The sequence below is a fragment of the Scophthalmus maximus genome, chromosome 10 (assembly GCF_022379125.1).
Source record: "Scophthalmus maximus strain ysfricsl-2021 chromosome 10, ASM2237912v1, whole genome shotgun sequence".
In the NCBI taxonomy this organism is placed as follows: domain Eukaryota; kingdom Metazoa; phylum Chordata; class Actinopteri; order Pleuronectiformes; family Scophthalmidae; genus Scophthalmus; species Scophthalmus maximus.
Genome location: NC_061524.1, coordinates 3,506,081 through 3,526,278, shown reverse-complemented (window position 1 = coordinate 3,526,278; position 20,198 = coordinate 3,506,081). Strand labels below are relative to the sequence as shown.

At 43.4% G+C, this 20,198-nt stretch overlaps 1 protein-coding gene across 1 annotated transcript; it reads left to right on the top strand.

Moving 5' to 3' along the window:
• The first annotated feature begins 394 nt into the window (after positions 1 to 394).
• LOC118284006 (pyridoxal kinase) lies at positions 395 to 19,190 on the top strand. The gene is made up of 11 exons (XM_035606541.2): positions 395 to 996; positions 7,566 to 7,620; positions 10,073 to 10,177; positions 10,619 to 10,702; positions 11,925 to 11,959; positions 12,393 to 12,478; positions 13,433 to 13,478; positions 13,585 to 13,696; positions 13,798 to 13,934; positions 14,094 to 14,160; positions 14,285 to 19,190. Exons 1-11 carry the CDS (start codon positions 916 to 918, stop codon positions 14,398 to 14,400), a joined length of 924 nt encoding a protein of 307 aa, XP_035462434.1. The 5' UTR covers positions 395 to 915; the 3' UTR covers positions 14,401 to 19,190.
• The last annotated feature ends 1,008 nt before the right edge of the window (positions 19,191 to 20,198 follow it).

Below are 20,198 nucleotides of genomic sequence, written 5' to 3'. Positions count from 1 at the left end.
GGATCCATTCATCTCTGTCTAGCTGTTTCCATGCCTCCTCCTCCACCTCCTCCCTCTTCATGTCATTTCTCTCTCTCTTACCTGCATTTGTATGCTGTAGCCGTCTGCATACATACACTCTCTGTCTCTCTCTCCATTGCTGCCGTGGGTGTGTGTGTGTATGTGTGTGTGTGTGTGTGTATGTGTGTGGTGACAGAGACAGTCTTTGCCAAGTCTAATCCCACCCTCAGTCACGACTCTGTGATGAATATGGTGTGAGTCACAACCACAGTTTGCACACACAGACACAAAAAATCAGTGCAGCACCAGACTTCATCCATAAAGCTGCAACATACGAACTTCTTTTACAATTTGCCTTTTATTGTGGCATGTTAAAGACACGCGTGGGCAACAAATTAACGCAATATACGTCTCCAAACAATTCGGCTGCGTTTTAATAGTAGAATAGAAGAGACTGGAAGGAATTAGCATAGAGATTTGCCAATTCACATTCAGTCAAGTGCAACAACTGTGCTCATCATCAGGACCTGTGCTGACGTCATCCGGGCTTTAGGGCGGTCGCCCAGATTGCCTGCGCGGAAATGTGGCGCGCGCACGCGCGTATAAGTGTGTGTTAGGGAGAGCGCGCGCGCGCGCGCGCGAGGGGGGTGGGGGTGGGGGGTCGCACGCGCATTCTCTCGCCCCCATCATCAGCCGTTACAACCGCCGCCACACGCGCTCACACACTCCGCCATCCTGCGCGTGACGGCTGCTTGTAGCTAGCGACGCTAATGGGCGCTGCTGCTGCGTTTTAATTCATTCATTCATTCACTTATTCATTTATTTGACCCCTTTTCCTTCTGCACTGTGATGTTCAGACGATCTGATTGTCGTTCGAAGTGACGGAATTAGCACCTCGCTGCACCGGGAGCCGCCATGGAGTGCCGCGTCCTGTCCATCCAGAGCCACGTCGTCCGGGGATACGTCGGCAACAAGAGCGCGTCGTTCCCGTTACAGGTAAAACGCACAACTCGGCACGCACCCATTATCGGACAGACGACCCCGGGCGGACGCGCTCGGTCCCCCCCCCCCGTCGACCACAACATCCGACCCCCGACTTTGTATCGATACGCTCTAATTACATCCTACAAAGTTCTTATATGCTTTGCTAAAACATGAACCTGTCATCCGGTGAATTAGTTGTCGTCGTTATTATTATTATTATTATTATTATTATTATTATTATTATTGTTATTGTTATTTTTAATGTCCCTGCTATTTAATCGTTTTTGGCTAGAAATAACTGGCTGGTGTGATGGAGCCTAAATTAGCCGAGTAGTAACCGAGATGTTCAGGCAATAAGGGCGAAGACAGATGTCGTGTCGTGCACAACCATGTTCCTCCACAAACCGTCTATGAGATGTGGAATATAGGGATGATAATCACCATGACAACCGACGTTTTTCTAGTTGTGACCGACCATATTTCACATTCAGGGCTCCTCGTCACGTGAAGGATGAATATCGCAGCTGTCATTGAGGGCGTCCGATAATGGAAGCGAGGGGTTATATTCTCCTCCAAAGCTTCGGGAGGACAAAAACATACATGTGTCATCATACTGATGATGATGATGAAGGCCATTATTATTATCAATAATCTGTTTGTTAACCAGATATGGCCCAGCTGTGTGCGTGCTGGTGTTAATCAAATGACCCCTACTTGGATGAGCGGTGGCAACGCAGGCACACACACACACACACACACACACACACACACACACACACACACACACACACACACACACACACACAGGTCAAAGTTAAGTAGGGGGCTTGCAACAGTGAGCTAATGATCATCTCAGGGGGTCACAGGGGATTTCTTTTGTGCCCAGAACTCAGACAGTTAACCAGTCACCACACAGTACAGCAGGTCCCTCGGGTCTCCGTGGTGACACACTACCACAAGATGGATAATCCATCAATACAGATATTTACTGCTTCGAGGTTCTCTGATTAACTTGCACAGATTGGTTTAAAAAAACCCCACAGTGTGTTACAAAGGTGACGACACAACAAACCCCCGAAGACAACTTTCTCCATTATCAAAATAGTTCAGTGAAACCAGTCTCTGTGTTTTACAGATCTAGTATCTCGTGTAATTACCCGGTTGGCGGTGGGACAGTTAGGGGTTGATTCGTTTTGCCCTGGGCCCGTCACATTGCGCCCAGAGAGTGACAGGTGAACAGAGGGCTGGTGTTATGACGCGGATGGTTAAATAACTTTATGGATATCTATCCATATCTGCAAATTTCCCCTGATGCTTGCATTGGCCAGTAAGACTATGACACAGCATTGTGTGTCAGCATTGGCGAATGGTACGGCATTATCCATCAGGTATAGGTATGTTGTTCATCTTGGGCTGCATCTGAACAAAAGATACAGTGACGGTGCCCATGGCTGCATCCTGGCATCGGGGAAAAGAAAACGCAGCAACAAAAAAAAACCCCAAACTGAAATATTTGTGTCCAGGTCTTTGTCAAAACGTTCCATTTTCAGCGTGAAGATTGTTAGTTTGGATCGGGAGTTGCTCTCGTTCTCTCCCATGGCGAAGGGGATTTTGAAAGTGGCCACATGCCGGTTCGTGGAAGGGGATGAGAGGGCCGCCCAGTGTCAGTCTAATACCCACGGTCTACATCCGGTGAGTCAGGCTACTGACACACAGGTCTGTTGTCAATTTTAAGGGGAGGAAGTGAGAGATAGCAACGTGATTAAATAGGTGAGCTGCAAAAATCTTAAGCAACCGGGAGATCGGCCGCCAGCGGCTAAAGAAATACATTTATCTTAATATAGACATGATGTCATAATGTCAAGCTCTACTGGACAGTATAGTGTAATATTACTGTATCATATCTTAGTATTAGTTGTTACCCCTCAGACGCGAGCCGTGAATCACTGCTTAGTTCATATAGTACATCAGTAACCTGGAAAGTGACCAAAAGAAGACTTTACATTATGTTAATGCTTTGCAGCTAAGTTAATTGTTAAACTGACTGACAGCTCAGTTCAGGGTAAAGGTTAGGGTTTTCTGTTTTGAACAGTCACTGACTCCCACCTCTGAAGAAGAAGAAGAAGAAGAAGAAGAAGAAGAAGGGTAGACGGCATTAGTGTGAAGCACTTGCAGATGAAGAAGTGTTGAGTACAGCTTCTGAGTGGCTCAACACGTGTCCTGCTCTTTAGTTTGATAATGGGAGCAAATGACTTGGGTGTTGAGTCATTACCTCTGTCCACAGTGGTAAACGACACTCTTACCCAAAGGTAGAGTTTACACAGGGCCTTTACAAGAAGGCATAGCTTCCACAATAAGGAAACACAAGCCATTGAATTGATATTTCGTGAAAGGACACCCGAGGTTATTAGCTCCTCCTGTCCTCGGAAGTGATAGTCCATTCCCCTTTATGATCCCTAATGTCGACAGTGGGACGGTGGCAGCAGATTGCCGGATGACAATGCTGGCGATTGTTATAGTTTATATATTCCCCACGAGCAGCCGAGTGTGGCAGCGAGTATCGCTGGTTGAGACGAGTGTGGGCCTACACAGTATACACGTCCCATCCTCCTGAAAGACGGTCACTTGTTGTGAGCGAGGTGCTGCCGAGTCTATTTTTAGTTGGCGGCGCCCTGGATGTATTTTTGCGGTTTTCCTTAATGGCTGCCGGGCTTTGATGCGTGTCGCTCAGGGTTCAGCCATTAATGTTCGACTACCACGCCTGATTAAGGCCTGTTTGTACAAAAGGCTAATGTTGAAATAATGTTTACCAGTGCAGCACAGAGCAGTTTTTTCCAGAGCATCTTTAGACTACTAAATCTTCTTTTTCGTTGGGGAAAATGCAGTGTACCTGCATGATAGGTTGATTGATTTTTTTATTACAATTTGTATTGAAGAATATTATACATTTTTAAATCTAAGAAGATAAAACCTTCAGGAACTAGAATAGGGCTGCAACTACTGTATATATAATTTTTTTATTATTAATAAATATGCCAATTATCATTTTGATTGATCAATTGGTCATTTGCTCTGTAAAACATCAGAAAAGAGTGAAAATGCCAATATGACTTATAAGTCCAAAACCCAAAGAGGTTCAGTTTACGACAACGTTACATTGGAAATGTGGCAAACGCTCGCAGTGGAGAATCTGGAACCAAATTTGCATAAATAACAAATCAGTCATCAGCTACGGATACATGAGTAAATGGGATGTTGAGAAGAATAATGATGTAGACACACAGAGATAGAGCACGGACAGGTGGCAGCTTGATTAAAGAAGAACTATACAGTATTGTAAATGAATTTCAGTGTATTTTTTTGAATGAGCTGATACTGATGCTTGTGGACATGAGCAATAAAAGAATAAAATCAGACGGTCTTGAAAACAGACTTCTGAACAGAAAGCCCACGGGTCTTCAGTGAAAGAGCCGCTCTCGCTTGTCAGAGGGATAAAACCATGATTCAGTTGGTGTTAAAGATAAGGGATAAAATGATGACGATGATGGTGATGATGTCGTCAGCGAACGAGCGTGCAGGGCATCCCTCTCTCTGTGCTGTCAGCGCGGAGAATCTCTGGCCTGTCAGGAGGCAGGAGACGGCGGAACGAAGGAGCGGGGCTCCGATTGGCTGCTGCAGGATCCCTCCTCGTGGCGTCACAGAAGATGGAGACAGGCCGCCTCAGAGCCAGACTGGATAGATTCAGCTTTCACATAGAAACTAAACTCGCGTGTGAGTGCTGCCTTCAGGCGCCGTGTAAAAACGGGGGCTTATTGAAACTGAAAGGTTGCAGCTTTCCTTTTTATGTCGTCAGTTGAATTGCTGTGGATTTTCAGCCACGCTACTGTAGCAGCAGTCAGTCCTTCACTCTGGTTCAGACATATATATCTCAACAACCTTTTAATGAATTGCCACGAATTTTTGAACATCCATCCATGGTGCAGAGAGCGTCAACTCTCATGACGTTGGTGATCCTCTGACGTTTCCTTCTAGCGCCACCAGAAGGTCTCATTTTTTAACTTATCCAGTAAAATATCTTAACAACTGCTTCATGGATCTGAGGCGATGAATTATAATAGTTTGGGTGAGTCTCTGACTTTTCTGATGGCTCCGTTGTTAAGTTTGGCTAAGTTAACAAGCAAGTACGTTGTGTGCAATGACGTTAAAATATTTAGAAGAACTTGAAATTGAATGTATTTGCCATAACTATGTGTTCATATATGTGTTTATAACCTGCAACAAAGAACCAATATTTTTTCGTCAACTTTGACAGAGTTAAATATAGTTACATGAGGTGGACCCGACCCCCGTGTGAGTCTCCATGTTTGCTACGTCGATTGAATACGGTTGTTGCACAAAACGGTTCCAGAATACGTCGCATTCATGTTGAATTTTCAGCACAACTGGAAATGGAATCAGTGGTGCGCCACCATAAAGTGTCCCCAGTCGGGTGCTCATTTGGTTGCGGTTTGCAACTTTACCATCAAATGCCGCCAGAAAATTATAAAAATTACACACTGGGGCTTTAAGCACATGTTAGCATGCTAACACTCTAATCGAAAAGGTATGTTGATAAACCTTTCACCTGCTGAACGTGAGCATGTGAACATAATCATACAGTGAGCTTGTTAGCATGCACACATTAGCAGTTAGCAGTACAACCTCCGAGAGCCACTAGCACAACGGTTGACACTTTTATTTTTGCTAGTCAAACTAAAGTAATTTGAAAACAAGATGTTGTAGCATGATGTTGAACGCACAATTACTTATTAATAGTCTGATGAGTGCTTGTACCAAGAAAATGGTACAAGCACGGTACCGCGTGAAGTGTTTGGGCTGAGTCGACACAGAGGTGCAAATTAAAAGAGGAAATCACGACACGGTAAATTAAGTGTTTGTCGCAGGAGGCGTTTCCTCATTTTCCCTCAAGTGCCTCTACAGAAATTCAAAATGATTTACTTTTTAATGAATTGGTTAAGATCCTCTCTTCGGCCTCTGACGGTGTTTGAGTGGAAGCTTTCCAGTCAGCAGCAGTAAACTGCCTGTGTCAGTCACTCGAGGCTTATGAGCCCAGTGAGAAGGATGTGACCTACAGCGTATAACATATTCTTAGCCCCCATGTTCATCAGAAACACAGTTTTACTTCCAGAGACAAATTCCTCCTCATCAGAAAGAAACATGTTGTGATACACAGGTTACGTTCAAGGCTCCTGCTTCGTCAACTGCATTTGTATTCAAGTTTTAAGAAAAGCTCACAGCAAACTGTCTTTGAAGACCAAAACCTCAACGATAACAAAAAAGACATTTCCTGGCAGTTTTCCTGAAAGCCTCACGCTGCTGATACAAACACATGCCACACTGGAGATTGTCACTCCAAGGTCAGAGTTAACGTCTATGCTCCCCTCTTGTTTTCACTTCTCCAGGGGGGGTTGTCGCCGTCTGTCCTCTCTGAAAGCAGATTCTTGTATCTCAAAGTTGCAGTCAATTGAAGAGAACAAAGAACTCATTCACCCGGCCTCCTCCCTGCTTCTGTCCAATTAAGTAAAGTAATTCAGATAACAATTGACTGCGCACGTGGATGAGTCATGTGTCTTTTTCTCTCTCACCAGGAGATGCTTTTTTTTGTTGCTCTGTGCACATTTTGGATGAAGTGGGACTGAGATGATGTCACAGCCACATCACTGCCAGTGTGAAACAGAGTCCAGATACATGTTGCAATTAGATAAAACACAATATATAGCCCAATATACAGTACTTGGCTCAATGTGTGTCTACTAGTGCACATTCTTGTAGTGCCATGATATTATAGGGATGGCTGTTGTGTCATGGTTGGATTTACACTTGTGATGGAGACGGGGTTAGAGCTTCTGTGTGTTTGTGTGAATATTTCACAGGTACATACTTAATGAATATTTGTTTGAAAGTAATAGAGCTCAGTTTAAAGACACAAAACAAACAGAGAGACGTGCTAAACAGCTGAAAAGAGACGCAAAGTTACTGTCAAGAGTCGCAAAAATACCCACAAAGAGACAAAAAAAACCCCCCAAGAGATGCAAAAGATCAGTAAAACACAAAATAACTGGCAAGACAAAAAAAAACAACCACAAAAAGACAAAACAGCTTTTAAAAAAGGGATGCAAACGTACAGAAAAGAGACAGAAAGTGACCAACTGAGATGCAAAATGAACTAAAAAGGAGACACAAAATGAGTGTCCAATTACTTTTGAACCCTTTCATTTGGGCCCTGTGTTGAAAGAGCTCCCAGACAGTTGATTCAGTATTGATGTAAACCTCCTCACATTGAAGCTGAGACTTTGATGTGGACATTATTGTAATTTAATAATGGAGAAACTGTCCTAATACTTTTGGCCTGGGCCGTGGTTGTTATAGTGTACCTCTGCATACTGTGTGTAGGAGTGTGAACTATAAACTGACCATATAATTACAATACCGTTGAGCTGTCAGTGTTGCCGTTACTCTTAATCTCTCCTGACAACCCGTCTGACGACTGCCCCCGCTCTTCTCTCTCTCTCGGCCTCCAGGTTCTAGGGTTTGAGGTGGACTCCATTAACTCGGTCCAGTTCTCCAACCACACAGGTAAGGATGATGAGCTTGCGTTTTCTTTTTGTGTGTGTGTGTGTGTGTGTGTGTGTCTAAGTGTTTTATTTAGTGTGTGTGGGTGCATGAGTCAGTCAGTGCCCGACTCTGGCGTGGTGATGAGGTGTTGCCGAGTGTCGAGAACAGAGGCGGTTGCCGCGGAGGCAGCGGCTGGCGGGTGATGAGACGAGTGAGTCAGGGTTTTGGGAGGTCAGTAACTTCACGGCCTGACACCAGAGCAGCTCTCACACACACACACACACACACACACACGGAGCTGTCGGGCACGAACTCCATTCACATTTTACTCTGTGTGTGTGTGTGTGTGTGTGTGTGTGTGTGTGTGTGTGTGTGTCAGTCTCGGGACTCGATTATTGCAGAAAATAGGCTGTGGGAAACATACGTTTATGACACTGACATGTATTGTTCAGCAAGATAATCCTCTCAGATGAACATCACTCACACATGATTCGTGATGGTTAAATACAGACATTAGTAAAGTAGAGGGCAAATTTGAGGTTGTAAAATGACTGCCTCTTTAATCTTGGATTTATGTCGCATCTTGTTGTTGATCGGCTCACAGATGTTTTCTGCTTCATCCCCGTCTCATTAACTCATTCATATTTTGATGTAATTAATAGTCCTAATCCTCCGCTGCACGGCTTCGCTCAGCTCGTGTTGTTCACGCAAACTTGAGGAATGAATTCGGCGGAGCGCTGTGAAAACAAACACATCTGCTCAGCTGTTGCTTGTTGCTTCACTGTGGATAAAAGCTCATTCGATCGGCTCATTGTGACAAAGGTTAGAACAGTTTTTGTGGATAATTTAGGGATCATGTGCCGTTGTATCTGTGTTGGTCTGTTCAGCAGGTGGAATCCAAGACAGACCCCCTGAAGAATATTGACAAAACCAAATGCCCTTTTATTCATTTATGGAACTTTAAAAACAGCTGGTAACCTCGTCCATATACCTGAAACTCAGTCGCATTTTAAATGTCATCAAGCTGTTCAACGTCTGCGGATCGACTCTTAACTGTAAGTGTTACGTAGCATAAGTGTTGTTGTTGTTGTGGGCGAGCGGCATCAGACGCAGAGACAAAAGAAAAGCCGTCATTTAAATTCGAGCTGATCAATCATGTTTGTATGTTTGTACAAACACTCAAACTTTGTTCTGTTGCATCTAATCAGAATTACATTTGACTCTTTTTCCCGAAAATGTTATCGAGCTCATTATCCTGAGGGGGAAAGATGTTGACATACTATACAGGATGGAAGGCCACCGCTTACTGTTTTCCACCAACCGAGAACAGGCTCCGTTTGCCCACCAAACTTTGAAAACGCCTCTGCTTTTTTTCCCCTTTTATCACCAAGAAAACAGTAAAAAAAACATGTCCTGTGAGCTCCCAGCGAAATATTAAGTTCAATTAAATCTCAAGCACGCGAGAGCAAGACCCGAGAACATTGAGGAATCACTCAATCACGCCCGATGTTCTGTTTGCCTCACGTCACGTCCAGTGTCGACGGTGAAACACCTGAGGACAATGTCCCAAAAAAATCCTCACATCTACGGTGTAAATTGTGTGTCGGAGTGACCTTAACCTAGATATGCCTCGGAGTGTAGAGCTGCGGTCTAATCAGATCTTGTATATTGGAAATTAACATTTGCAAATTCCTTCGAGGGGTAATTTCGCTGTGACATATTGAAGACGACATTTGTATTGGTGAGGGAGAAGGACAGCGAACAGGAGGGGACCAAGATGAATGAGAGAGAGAGAGAGAGAGAGAGAGAGAGAGAGAGAGAGAGAGAGACAGCGGATGATGGAGAGAAGGACGGAGGGAGAGAAGAGAGAGAGAGAGAGGATGACAGGACGCAGCAGTAAACAGCAGCAGGCGCTGTGAATTGCGACAGCAGCGAGTGATGACGACAGAAGCGGCTCTTATCTGTTGGCCTGCCTTCATTCTCTCTCTCTCACGCACACATTCACACACACGGCGCTCGTGACTGCTCATCTCTTTCTTAGCCCCTTTGGCTTTCTCCCGGCTTGTTGCTTAGCAACCAGAACCCCCCCCCCCAACACGTGATCTGGCTGTGACTCACCTGGAGCTGCGACATCATCAACCTGCAGCAAACATGTCATACGCAGAAAGACGTGCACCAACGCACGCTTGCACTGGCATTCACGTCACATACATATATATAAATATATATATATATATAAATACGTCCATATCAGTTCTGTACATGCAGTACTGAACACACATGTACAACCTGCACGTACACAAAGTCAACAGCACACATGGTGTAGGTGTGCGTGTTAGGAGAGGGGTCTGTGTCCTCCTCTTCCTCCCCCAGCCCCAGAAAAAGGGGCGGGGGGGGGGGGGGGGTTGAATAAAAGCATTGAGTCAGCAACTTAGCAAACACAATGTCTCCTCTCCTCGTCTCCTCTCCGCAGGTTATTCCCATTGGAAGGGCCAGGTGTTGACAGCAGATGAGCTCCATGTCCTGTACGAGGGAATCAAACTGAACAACGTTCACCACTATGACTATGTTTTAACAGGTGATTATACACTTTTCATTTCTGTAGTCGGACTTGAAGTCGTGAAGAGAGATTTCACATCATATTCTTTATAAGAATGTTCTTAGTTCATTCTCTGTCTCTTCACATTCGTTTCTTCTGTAGCTGTAACTTGACCTTAGATCACAGGGACAATCTTAAAAGATCTATTATGGAGATGAGGGTTAGTGATTAATGATTATTTCTTTAAACTTTAAGTTACACTTCACAGAAATGTATAACCGCGGCGTTATCAGTAAACGCTACATTTTCATAAGTCACTGCAGCTCCAGTACTTCTTAAGTGAACCTGAGTGATCATTTTCTGTATGTGACATTTAGAGCAGGCCGAGCTTTGTGGTAGACCAAAGTTTTACACAATAGACAACTGTGTATTTGTGTTTACATGTACGTTTTTATCTGTTTGTGTGTGTGTTGTATTCAGGGTACACCAGAGACACATCCTTCTTGGAGATGGTGGTGGACATAGTTCAAGAGTTGAAGCGAGCCAACCCCAACCTGGTGTACGGTGAGTTCTGTGCTCAGGAACCAGCTGCTTCCATTTCATGCCTTTACTCTAGAATTTGTAATCATAAGTTCACTGGAGCTTTTGGTTGGGAGAAAAAACTGTTTTCATACACGTGAGAAATGAATTGCTCATTCTTGTGGCCTGGAAGCGGCCTCAGGCACTTTTCTCCTAAAGGTTAATTAATGCAGTTTGGGTAATGTGCAGTTTTTTGTTGCATGAGTGCAGATGTAATGTGGCTGCACTTACAATGTGAGACCTCACAAAGTCTGAAAGCTTTTTTTGCAAAGTTGGTTTTACTGCATCATGAGCTTTTACCAGCAAAAAGGTGTTGTTTCTACATGATGCTTATGAAAATCACATTAAGTGTTCAAAGTTCACACAGTTACCTTCAGCCAAGCATTTTATTCAGCTTGTAAGCTGCGTTCATGTTTTTCTTTTGGGGGGCGGCTGAACTAAATGTCATTGTAATAAAAAGTAATTAAACGTCTTCATTGATTTAATAACACGTGCTTCAAATACACACAACACAAAGACCAACACAACACAATCAAATACAGAAATGCATGAGATGGATTTAGAAAAAGATTTCACAAGACGTTATGGTTCCAAATCTCGGGTGTCAAATTGAAATATTTTTAAATATACTAAGTGAAATTAATCTCTCTTCCATTGCTCATGATGGAATTTTGTCTTGAATTTGAGAAGCTGGCGACAAAACTAGTTTCCTGCATTGATGACATGAATGCGTTTCTATTTTCTTTATTCAAAACCCAACTTATAAATAATTTTGTGTTAACAATCTTATTGTTAGAGGCGTCACCCGTGATAATAATCCCGCTGGGAGTTATCACCTGCAAACAGACAGTTGTCAAGTGGCCGGGGAACATAGTGGAGCTGGTGGAGAACAAAACAAAGCAATAAGAAGAGTGAATTCTGGACAGAAACACGCTTCCACATTAATGCTAATGTTGTTCCGTATCTGCTCGATTGTCGATTAGCACCTGTTTGGTGCCGCTTTCATCATGTTAACTTAATGAGGTGATAAAAAGTCAAGGCCGGGAGCCGCCGGCAGGATCTTTACTCTTCTCTTTAAAGATGTGTTTGGCTCCAGTCCCAGTTTTCCTGCCTCCTGTCACTGTTTGAGGACACGGTACACGTCTGTGCTCGGCGTCTGACTCGGAGTGTGTGTGTGTGTGTGTGTGTGTGTTTTTTTATGTTTCAGTATGTGACCCCGTCCTCGGTGATCATGGATCTATGGTGAGGTTACAGGCAGATTTATGCTCTTTGTACTGTATGTGCAGTTGTGTATTGTCGTAAGTATCTGTAGTTATTGCAGAGTTCTTGTGTCTTTAATGTGTGTGGGAGGGATTTGGTGTGTGTGTGTGTGTGTGTGTGTTAGTGTGTTACTGTTGTGGGGGTGTGTTACAAGGCATTTCTCAGTGACTCAGTGTGTGTGTGTGTGTGTATTTGTGTATTACATTGTGCAGATGTGTGTTTTCAGGGATTAGGATCATATTCAGTCAGTTATTGCTTATACTAATCAATTGTAATTATAAACCATGAAAACAAAGATCAAAGAAAAAGCTGTGAATGAACCGAGCGTGTCGTTCTTCTTCTTCCTCTCGCTTCTATTTCTGCGTTTCCATTACTGTCGCGTGACTCTAACCCGTGTGCGTCTCTCCGTCCACAGTACGTTCCCCAGAATCTTTATCCGGTCTATAAGAACAAGGTGGTTCCCGTCGCTGACATTATTACTCCCAACCAGTTTGAGGCTGAGTGAGTACGAGTCTTTTTTACTTTGATATACTATTTTAATTCGTCTGAATCTAATGTGACATCTCTCTAAATGGCCCACACCTCATTGAGTGTATAACTGTGAGACTGGCTGAGTGTCTTTATGTAATGCCTTTCGTGTCGTTATCTAATCCCTCCATTTTGTGCTTCCACAAACTTGCATTTTAGCTCCTCGTCTCATCTTGTTTACTTTAACCTAATTTACTTGTTTAACAGATTCTGTTTTTTTGTTTTCCATACTTTATAAGATATTCTCATTGACCAGTTGTATTATACATTTATTGAAGTAATGGTCAAAGCCTAGATACCTTTGTGTGCCACAAAGAGCTATGTAGAATATGCACAAACCCAAAATTCTCCAATACTTAGCACCATATATTTGGGATCTCAACTGTCATTTTAAAAAAAGTTCTGAGGATTTCAGTGGTGCTTTCCTTTGTAAATAAATAATAATATTTCACTGGTTAATGCAGCAAGTTGAAAGAGTTTGATGTCAATGTCTCTCATATAAATTCTTTAGATACAAGTATCTGTTGCTGTTTAGTTTTAAATTTCATTTCTATGATCCCCGCAGAGAAACAGACAGATAGGTTTCCATAGTTTTGTTTTTCCTGCATTGAATAACAGTAACAGTTATAGAAATTGCATTTTCTCACCTTATAGTCCACTTTCACTGTCGAGTAGCTCCACCTAGTGGTGGTTTCATCTGCCCCCAGAATTAGAGTAAAGTATTTCAAAGGCTCAGAGTCTCTTTTTGCCCTTTCATGTATATTTCAGTAACCAATGAGTAGATTTAGTTGTTTCACAGTTTAAATAAAGAGTCTTGTTTAAAACTTTCTTTACACTTTCTGTATTTTTCTGTTAAATCATTTAATTGTCGGTGTTTCTGTGTCAGTGCCTTTGACATAAAAGCCATGTTGTTTGCTTGTGTTGTAGATTACTGACGGGGAAAAACATCAGCACAGAGAAAGACGCCGTAGAGGTAAATAAATCAAGTATTTATCTAATCCCTCTCTCCTTTCATGCATCATTTCCTGTCCTGCTGACTACGTGCATGTCCCTGTGTCTCCCTCGCTGACTGTCCGTAGGTGATGGACCTTCTGCACGCCATGGGCCCGGACACAGTGGTCATCACCTCCTCTGATCTGCCGTCCAGACTGGGAGACCGGTTCCTGGTGTCGCTGGGCAGCCAGCGCAAAGGTAGGCAATGTCGTGAAAAAAGAGTGTGTTGTACGTGTGAGTTGTACCAAACTAAATAAGGTGTTTGACTTGTTTGTGTCTCTCATCGCTCTGCCGCTCAGTTCGTCCAGACGGCAGCAGGACAACACAGAGAGTTCGAATAGAAGTTCCCAAAGTGGACGCCGTCTTCGTAGGAACCGGAGATTTGTTTGCTGCTATGCTGCTAGCGTGGACACACCACTACCCTAATGACCTAAAGGTGCAAACACACACACACACACACACACACACACACACACACACATATGTACACAAATACCCAAAGTGGCCGGAAGACAGACTTACACACACACATATATATATACTGAGTCATAAAACATAACAATTACTCATTATTTTGACTCTCTCTCTCTCTCAGACGGCCTGTGAGAAGACGTTTTCAGTGATGCACCACGTTATCCAGAGGACCATATCTTACGCTCACAGTAAGAAATGTGGCCCGCAGGAATTCATGTGTCCAAACTATTTTTGTGGCGTCTATGGAAAACCAACGTTTATCTTTGTTCATCTCTGCCCGCTCCCCGTCTGCCCCTCTCTCCCCCCCCTCAGAGTTAGCCGGTCCCGGTCGGAGGCCCAGTCCGCCTCAGCTGGAGCTGCGGATGGTTCAGAGTAAAGCGGACATCGAAGACCCTGCTATAGTCACGGAGGCCACAGTCATATCCTAACATTACCGACCCATAAGACTCATACTAACCTTGTGCTCTTCACCCATAAATCTCTCAAAGTTCCTGTATCTCGGTAAAATCTCTCATCACTGTAAAACCTTGTTGGTCGTTTCCTAACTTCGACACCTCGTCATCCAGACTCCTTAAAGCCCTTAGTATTGTAACCCCTTAAGTCCTTTAACCCCCCTCAGTGTCCCCCAACCCCTTAAACCGAACCCTTCACCCTGTTACTCCTACGCCCCCCTTGACCCAAACCCAGTTATTGGAACCAGAGCCATGGACAGACAGAGGGTGTGGTCGGGTTGGACTGTGGTGGCCTCTGCTCTGACAGGGTGTGTGAGTGGACTGCACGGCTGCTGCTTTATGGAAAGCTGTAGGGTTATTGCTCTGATTTCATACTTCTACACAAGAATTATTACTAGTAGTGTAGGGATGGGAGGAAAACGTTGAAAATCTCAGTCATTATCATGGAAGACTTGGAGATGGAGATGTCAATTTTTTTTAAGGAAAGGTTGACTTGGTCCTTGAGGTTCGGCTCGGACTAGTTCTAGTAATTAATGGTGTTATCCTAATATTTAGTGGGGAGTGAATAAAGAAGGGGAGCAAGAAAAAAGAAATGAAGTGCGAGGCGGCTTCTGTCAAAAGTATTTTTTTCCCCGCTGTCAATTCACGTTTAAAAATACCGGAACTTAATGTAATAATACTTAATATTATAATAACATATATAATAACAGGGAAACTTCCTGGATTAGTTATCAGTGTGTACACATTGTTACGATGTTTTAAAAATATATATATTTCTCATTTTGTGGGAATGATTTGTTGTTGCATTTGGAAACAAGAAAGTATTCATCATCCAAAAGTGACCCAAAATCAAAAGGGAATTGATTCCAGCTACTGAGAGTTTCAGTATGTAAAAACACTGCCTTCTTCACTGCTCTACTACTGCCACTGCACTCCGCTCACATACCCGGTGTGTTTCTGACAGTGTTGCACTCCAGCGCTGGTCGTCCGCACCAGTTGCCAAGTAGCAGGATCGCAAACTGGTCGTCCTATAAAATTGTAATGATCGGACGCTGCTGATCTATGGCTCTGCCCACAACTAACTTCCACCCCCCTCCCCCCGTCTTACAGCAGTGATGTAACGTGACCAAGTCTTAACCCCCCCAACCCCTTGACAATAATTACAAAGGAGAAAAAAAACGAAGAAAAAAAAACGCACAATGTATAGTTGATGTATAGATGTTGTACCATAGCTGTATTGGACCATCTGTAAGATATCTTCTATCTGATCTGTCTATTGGACCATTGTGTTGATGCTACTGTACTATAGACCACACACGCATTACAATATCACCCAAACCAGAGACGTCTGGGATGCTTCTGGCACTCTGGGGCGGCTCCAGCGGCTCCAGTCGTTCTCACTAGTTCGTTATAGGTAACTGTCTAATAATCATAGTATATAGTCAGACCTCTTTCATCTCCACACAAAAGAAAAAAACGGTTAACCTGGAGCCGTCGGAGCCGCCGTCCTCGGGCCGATTTTACTCGCAGTGCGTCGTCAGAAAATCGGCCACTGCACCTCGGTGCCAGAACCAACCCCCCATCCCGCCGGGCGGTTCCCGGCCCATCTCTGGCCCAGAACCCTATATCTGAGCGTTGTGCCACTGAATTTACTGGAGGCCTCGAGAAGTCGTAGGAGACCCCTCCTCGTCACAGCAGGAGCCCCCCCCCCTCGTCCGATAGCAGCCCTGCAAACGTTTGTCGTGGAAAATTGTATTTTTGGTTCATTTCACACTCTTACTGTGGACAGAAATGACGACGCCAGGTCGAGTTTCAGTTTATCCAGTTTATCCAGTTTATCCAGTTGGATCTGAACATGTTTTTAATCATGTAACCGTTTTTGAATTTAGAAAATCAAACTTACCCGACACAATCCTGTCGCCCAGTAGATAACTCGCCTCTAAAAGAAGCCAACCTGCTGCTTGAAACAGTGGCGAAGTCTTCCCCCTGCTGCTCCGACTCAGCACAGTCACTCTAATGTCTTCAATTACAGTATTTCTTAATGCCCATCATAATTCCGTTTTTCACAGTGGAGCGTGATGGGAAAGAGGTGATGAGAACATGACTTGCGACGGTGGTAATGAGCCGGTTTCAAACCAATGATGTTGCAAGAACTTGGCATGTGCCTTAGCCCGCTGAGCTACCAGGGCACCACCGAAAATGAGATTTTAATGAGATTTTAACCTTTTTAAGTCGCCTTTTTTCCCCCCCTTCCCCTCCCTCTTCGTTGTTTCCTGATTTGAATGTTCGGTAATCTTTTTAACGACAGGAAACGGCACCAATTCCAACATACACTTATGGAAAACCAAATAACCGGAGGCCCCAAAAAGAAAAAAAAAAGAAGCTAAATAGAAATTCCAGATGTCGTCAGTGTCCCACCCGAGCTGGATGTAAGGTTCTGGGCAGGCCAGTGTAATTCTGTACTACTGTTGTTTCTCTATGGACTGTGCTGTGATACTGCCTTAGGAACCTATGACATCATAACGCCACAATACTGCTCGAGGAAGAGGAGGGAGAGGAAGGGGAGGAGGAGGAGGGGAATGTGAGGTGTCTTACATGTCGTGTCCTTCTGACTGCACATTTCTGTCCCGCAGTGCAGCTGAGGCTGTTTCAATCTATGAAAATATATTTATTAGTGCGGCGAGGGATGATTTTTTTTTTTTCACTATCGATTAAAATGATTTGACAGTTTTTTTTATATTAACCGAGTAATTGTTAACAGAGTTTTTTTCTTCCAAATATTTCCAAACACAGAAAAGCAGCAAATCTTACAATTTCGAGAAGCTGGTACCTGCAGGTCCTCAGCCGTTTTGCTTGATAAATAGCGTAAACAATTAATCGAAATAGTTTTCTTTGTCGTTTTCTCTAATGGATTTCTCATTTAAGAAAATCCTTTTAACTTTTTAGAGCAGACACTCAGTGGTCAACTTCCTCTTGGACTGATGGTGTTGGGTTAAAAGAAAAAAGAAAAAGGCAGTCTCACTCTTGAAATTGTAGTCAATATTGATTTTTGTACCAGTTCAGTCAAATATTGTGCTGCTGTAGCACGGATTGTCATATCGGCGACAGACTGCTGCGTCCGGTGCATTCGGCCAACCGGCTTTCAGCTCCGCTATAATCAACGTGTGCACTATCCAATCCTCTGCTTCCCGCTAACGGACCAGTCAGCTGTACTATTGGGCCAAAATGTGTCGACCTGTTGTGTCCGTGCCTGTTGTGTGTGGGAGAGTGTGTGTGCGTGTGTGCGTGTATATAAATGTCTTTTATGGTCACAGGGTTATTTTGTGTGTATGTGTGAAATGAAAGAGGAAAAACCCTGAAAAGTAAAACTAACAAGGAGGAGGAGGGTTATAAAAAAAATGGAAAAAGACAGGAATAGTGTACATGAGGAGGGGAGGTGAGGTACGTTCGAGAGGACAATCATTCTGTGATGGCACAAACTGCTGAAATTGGAGAACTGCCCTGAACTTGTTGACATCCTTGATGTCTGCTCGCTCTCTTCCTCCCCTTCCACCCATCCACGCCCGGATACAGTATCTCCGTCCACCGCTCCACTTGCATCCAAGCGCCAGTTGTTGTGTCTGTGCAGCTAGTTCAAGCCTCGCTGTGTGTTTGTGTGTTAGATGGTTACACTGTACCCCCGGCCTCGCCTCTATCTCCGCTCCCTCTCTCTGTGTCTTTGTTGATGCAGCTCAACTAACCCCGCACTCTTGTCTAACAGAGAGATGCTGTTACCTACTCTGCTTTCATCAACTTACATAAGAACGAAGGGACATGGCTGCCTTCGGGCCTGATCGACAGCACGCGGTTTCAAGATGGCCCACGTCGCACTGTCCAAATAAAAGAGCAGGCCAAAGTGTCAGTAAACCCCAATACTCCCGCTTATTTCCCAAGTGTTGCCAGAAAATGATGTTGCTGCTAAATAGCGAACTTTCTCCATCGGCCCACTTTCGGCCTGAGCAGGGAGCAGTTAGGGTGTGAGTTTGGGTTTTTTCTGCCTAGTAAGTTAAAGGAATTCACTGAAATCTGCCAGAGTTTGGATGTTTGAATTTGCGTGGGAATAGCAGCTCCGGCTCATCTAACTCCAGTATGTGCTAAGAATATTGGTAAATGACGCTTTAAGGTTTGTGGAAATGTAGCTCTACAACTTCACGAACCATGAAGGTTTCGTTTGAAGGTTTTTAAGGTTGACTGGAGGCTGGATGGTCAAAACAAAAGCAGGACACTAATCCTGTCTGTAATTAGTCTGTAATTTAGATGGTTGAAAGTGACCCAGCGATGTCCACGCTCGTGTCCCCTCCTTCATATTCTCCCTCCTCTTTGTACCTGTTGTTATGGACCCCATCCTCCCCTCATCCCCCGTCCCAAGTTTGATTACAAAATGCCTGCCACTAACAACTGCACCGTCCGTCTCCGAACTGTGGTCCTCTCCTCCTGATCTGATCGACCGGTTTCATCTTCGCCATCTTGTTTTTTTCTTTTCTTTTCTTGTTCTCGGTGGCCAAAAACAAAAACAACAAAACGAGGAAATGTAATAATCATTGTTTGGTAACTGTTTCTAGTGCTATGTTTTTTGGAGCGTTACGAGTATTTTCTAACATGTTACAATAAAAGATTGTAGTGTACAAATTCACGTTTATAAAATATATATATATATAGATATATATGAGAAATGTATGTTCTAATGCAATAAAGAGAGATTAAGAATTATGAAAGTTGGATCTAATTATTATTGTATTCATTTATTTGTGTCTTGACTCGTTCCTGACAATATAGCTTTAACATTACATGTAAAGAAGATTAACTGGAAAAAATTAAGCCCCCTTTTTTTCAATAAAATTTCATTTTGTCCGTAGTTTCTCATAGTGCTTTATTAACAGTGCAGAGGAAGTTATGTTTTCACCCCTCTTCGTTTGTTTGAGGGTTTTCTAGCATCTTATCTTGAAAATTGCGAGATCGGACGTTATGTGACATCATCACCACATGGATCTTTATTGGGCAAAAAATATAGCATTTTAATGTGGTCGGGGGGGGGGGGGGGGCTTGACAGATGATGGTCAGCGTTCAGTCTTGAGATGAGGGAGGAGATGAACACAAATTTAGATTGTATCATGAAAGGGTTGACGGGTTTCTTTCCAGGACACACATCACCAAAAAGGCATTAAATTCTAGTATAGCTAAATAAATGTATGTGAGCCTAAATGTGCCCAAAACGATGGCTCACGACTGTACAACATCTGCATTGACCAGCTCACCTGAAGTACAAGCTGCAGAAGATGATCGTGTTGGCTTTTTACACAACATCTGTTACTTTACTTAGTTTGTCAGCCCAGCTCACTCCCTAATGACGTGCTGTCACCTGTCAGACAGGTTTTAACAATGTTGTTTATGTTTTAAAAGTCAGAAGCTTCAGTTCTTTATGAAGAACTTTAAATGTCACTCATGACGTTGTTTTTTCCACGTGCGAACATTTCCTACATCAACACGTTCATTAGTACACTAAGCACGCAAAAGACTAAATAAACTGATAAATAATTCTCATTCTTTAAGGTCTGTAAAAGGAAATGTCTTCTACATTGTTGTGTTGTAAATTTTTTTTTTATAAATTGTGATATATTTTTTTTAAAGTTGCTGATTGATATGTGTACTGTTTAAATATCTGGTCAACGTTATCTGTTTTGTTATTGTTTTTTGAAATGTGTTTTCTAACTTCATCATCTCTAACTTTGTTGTTG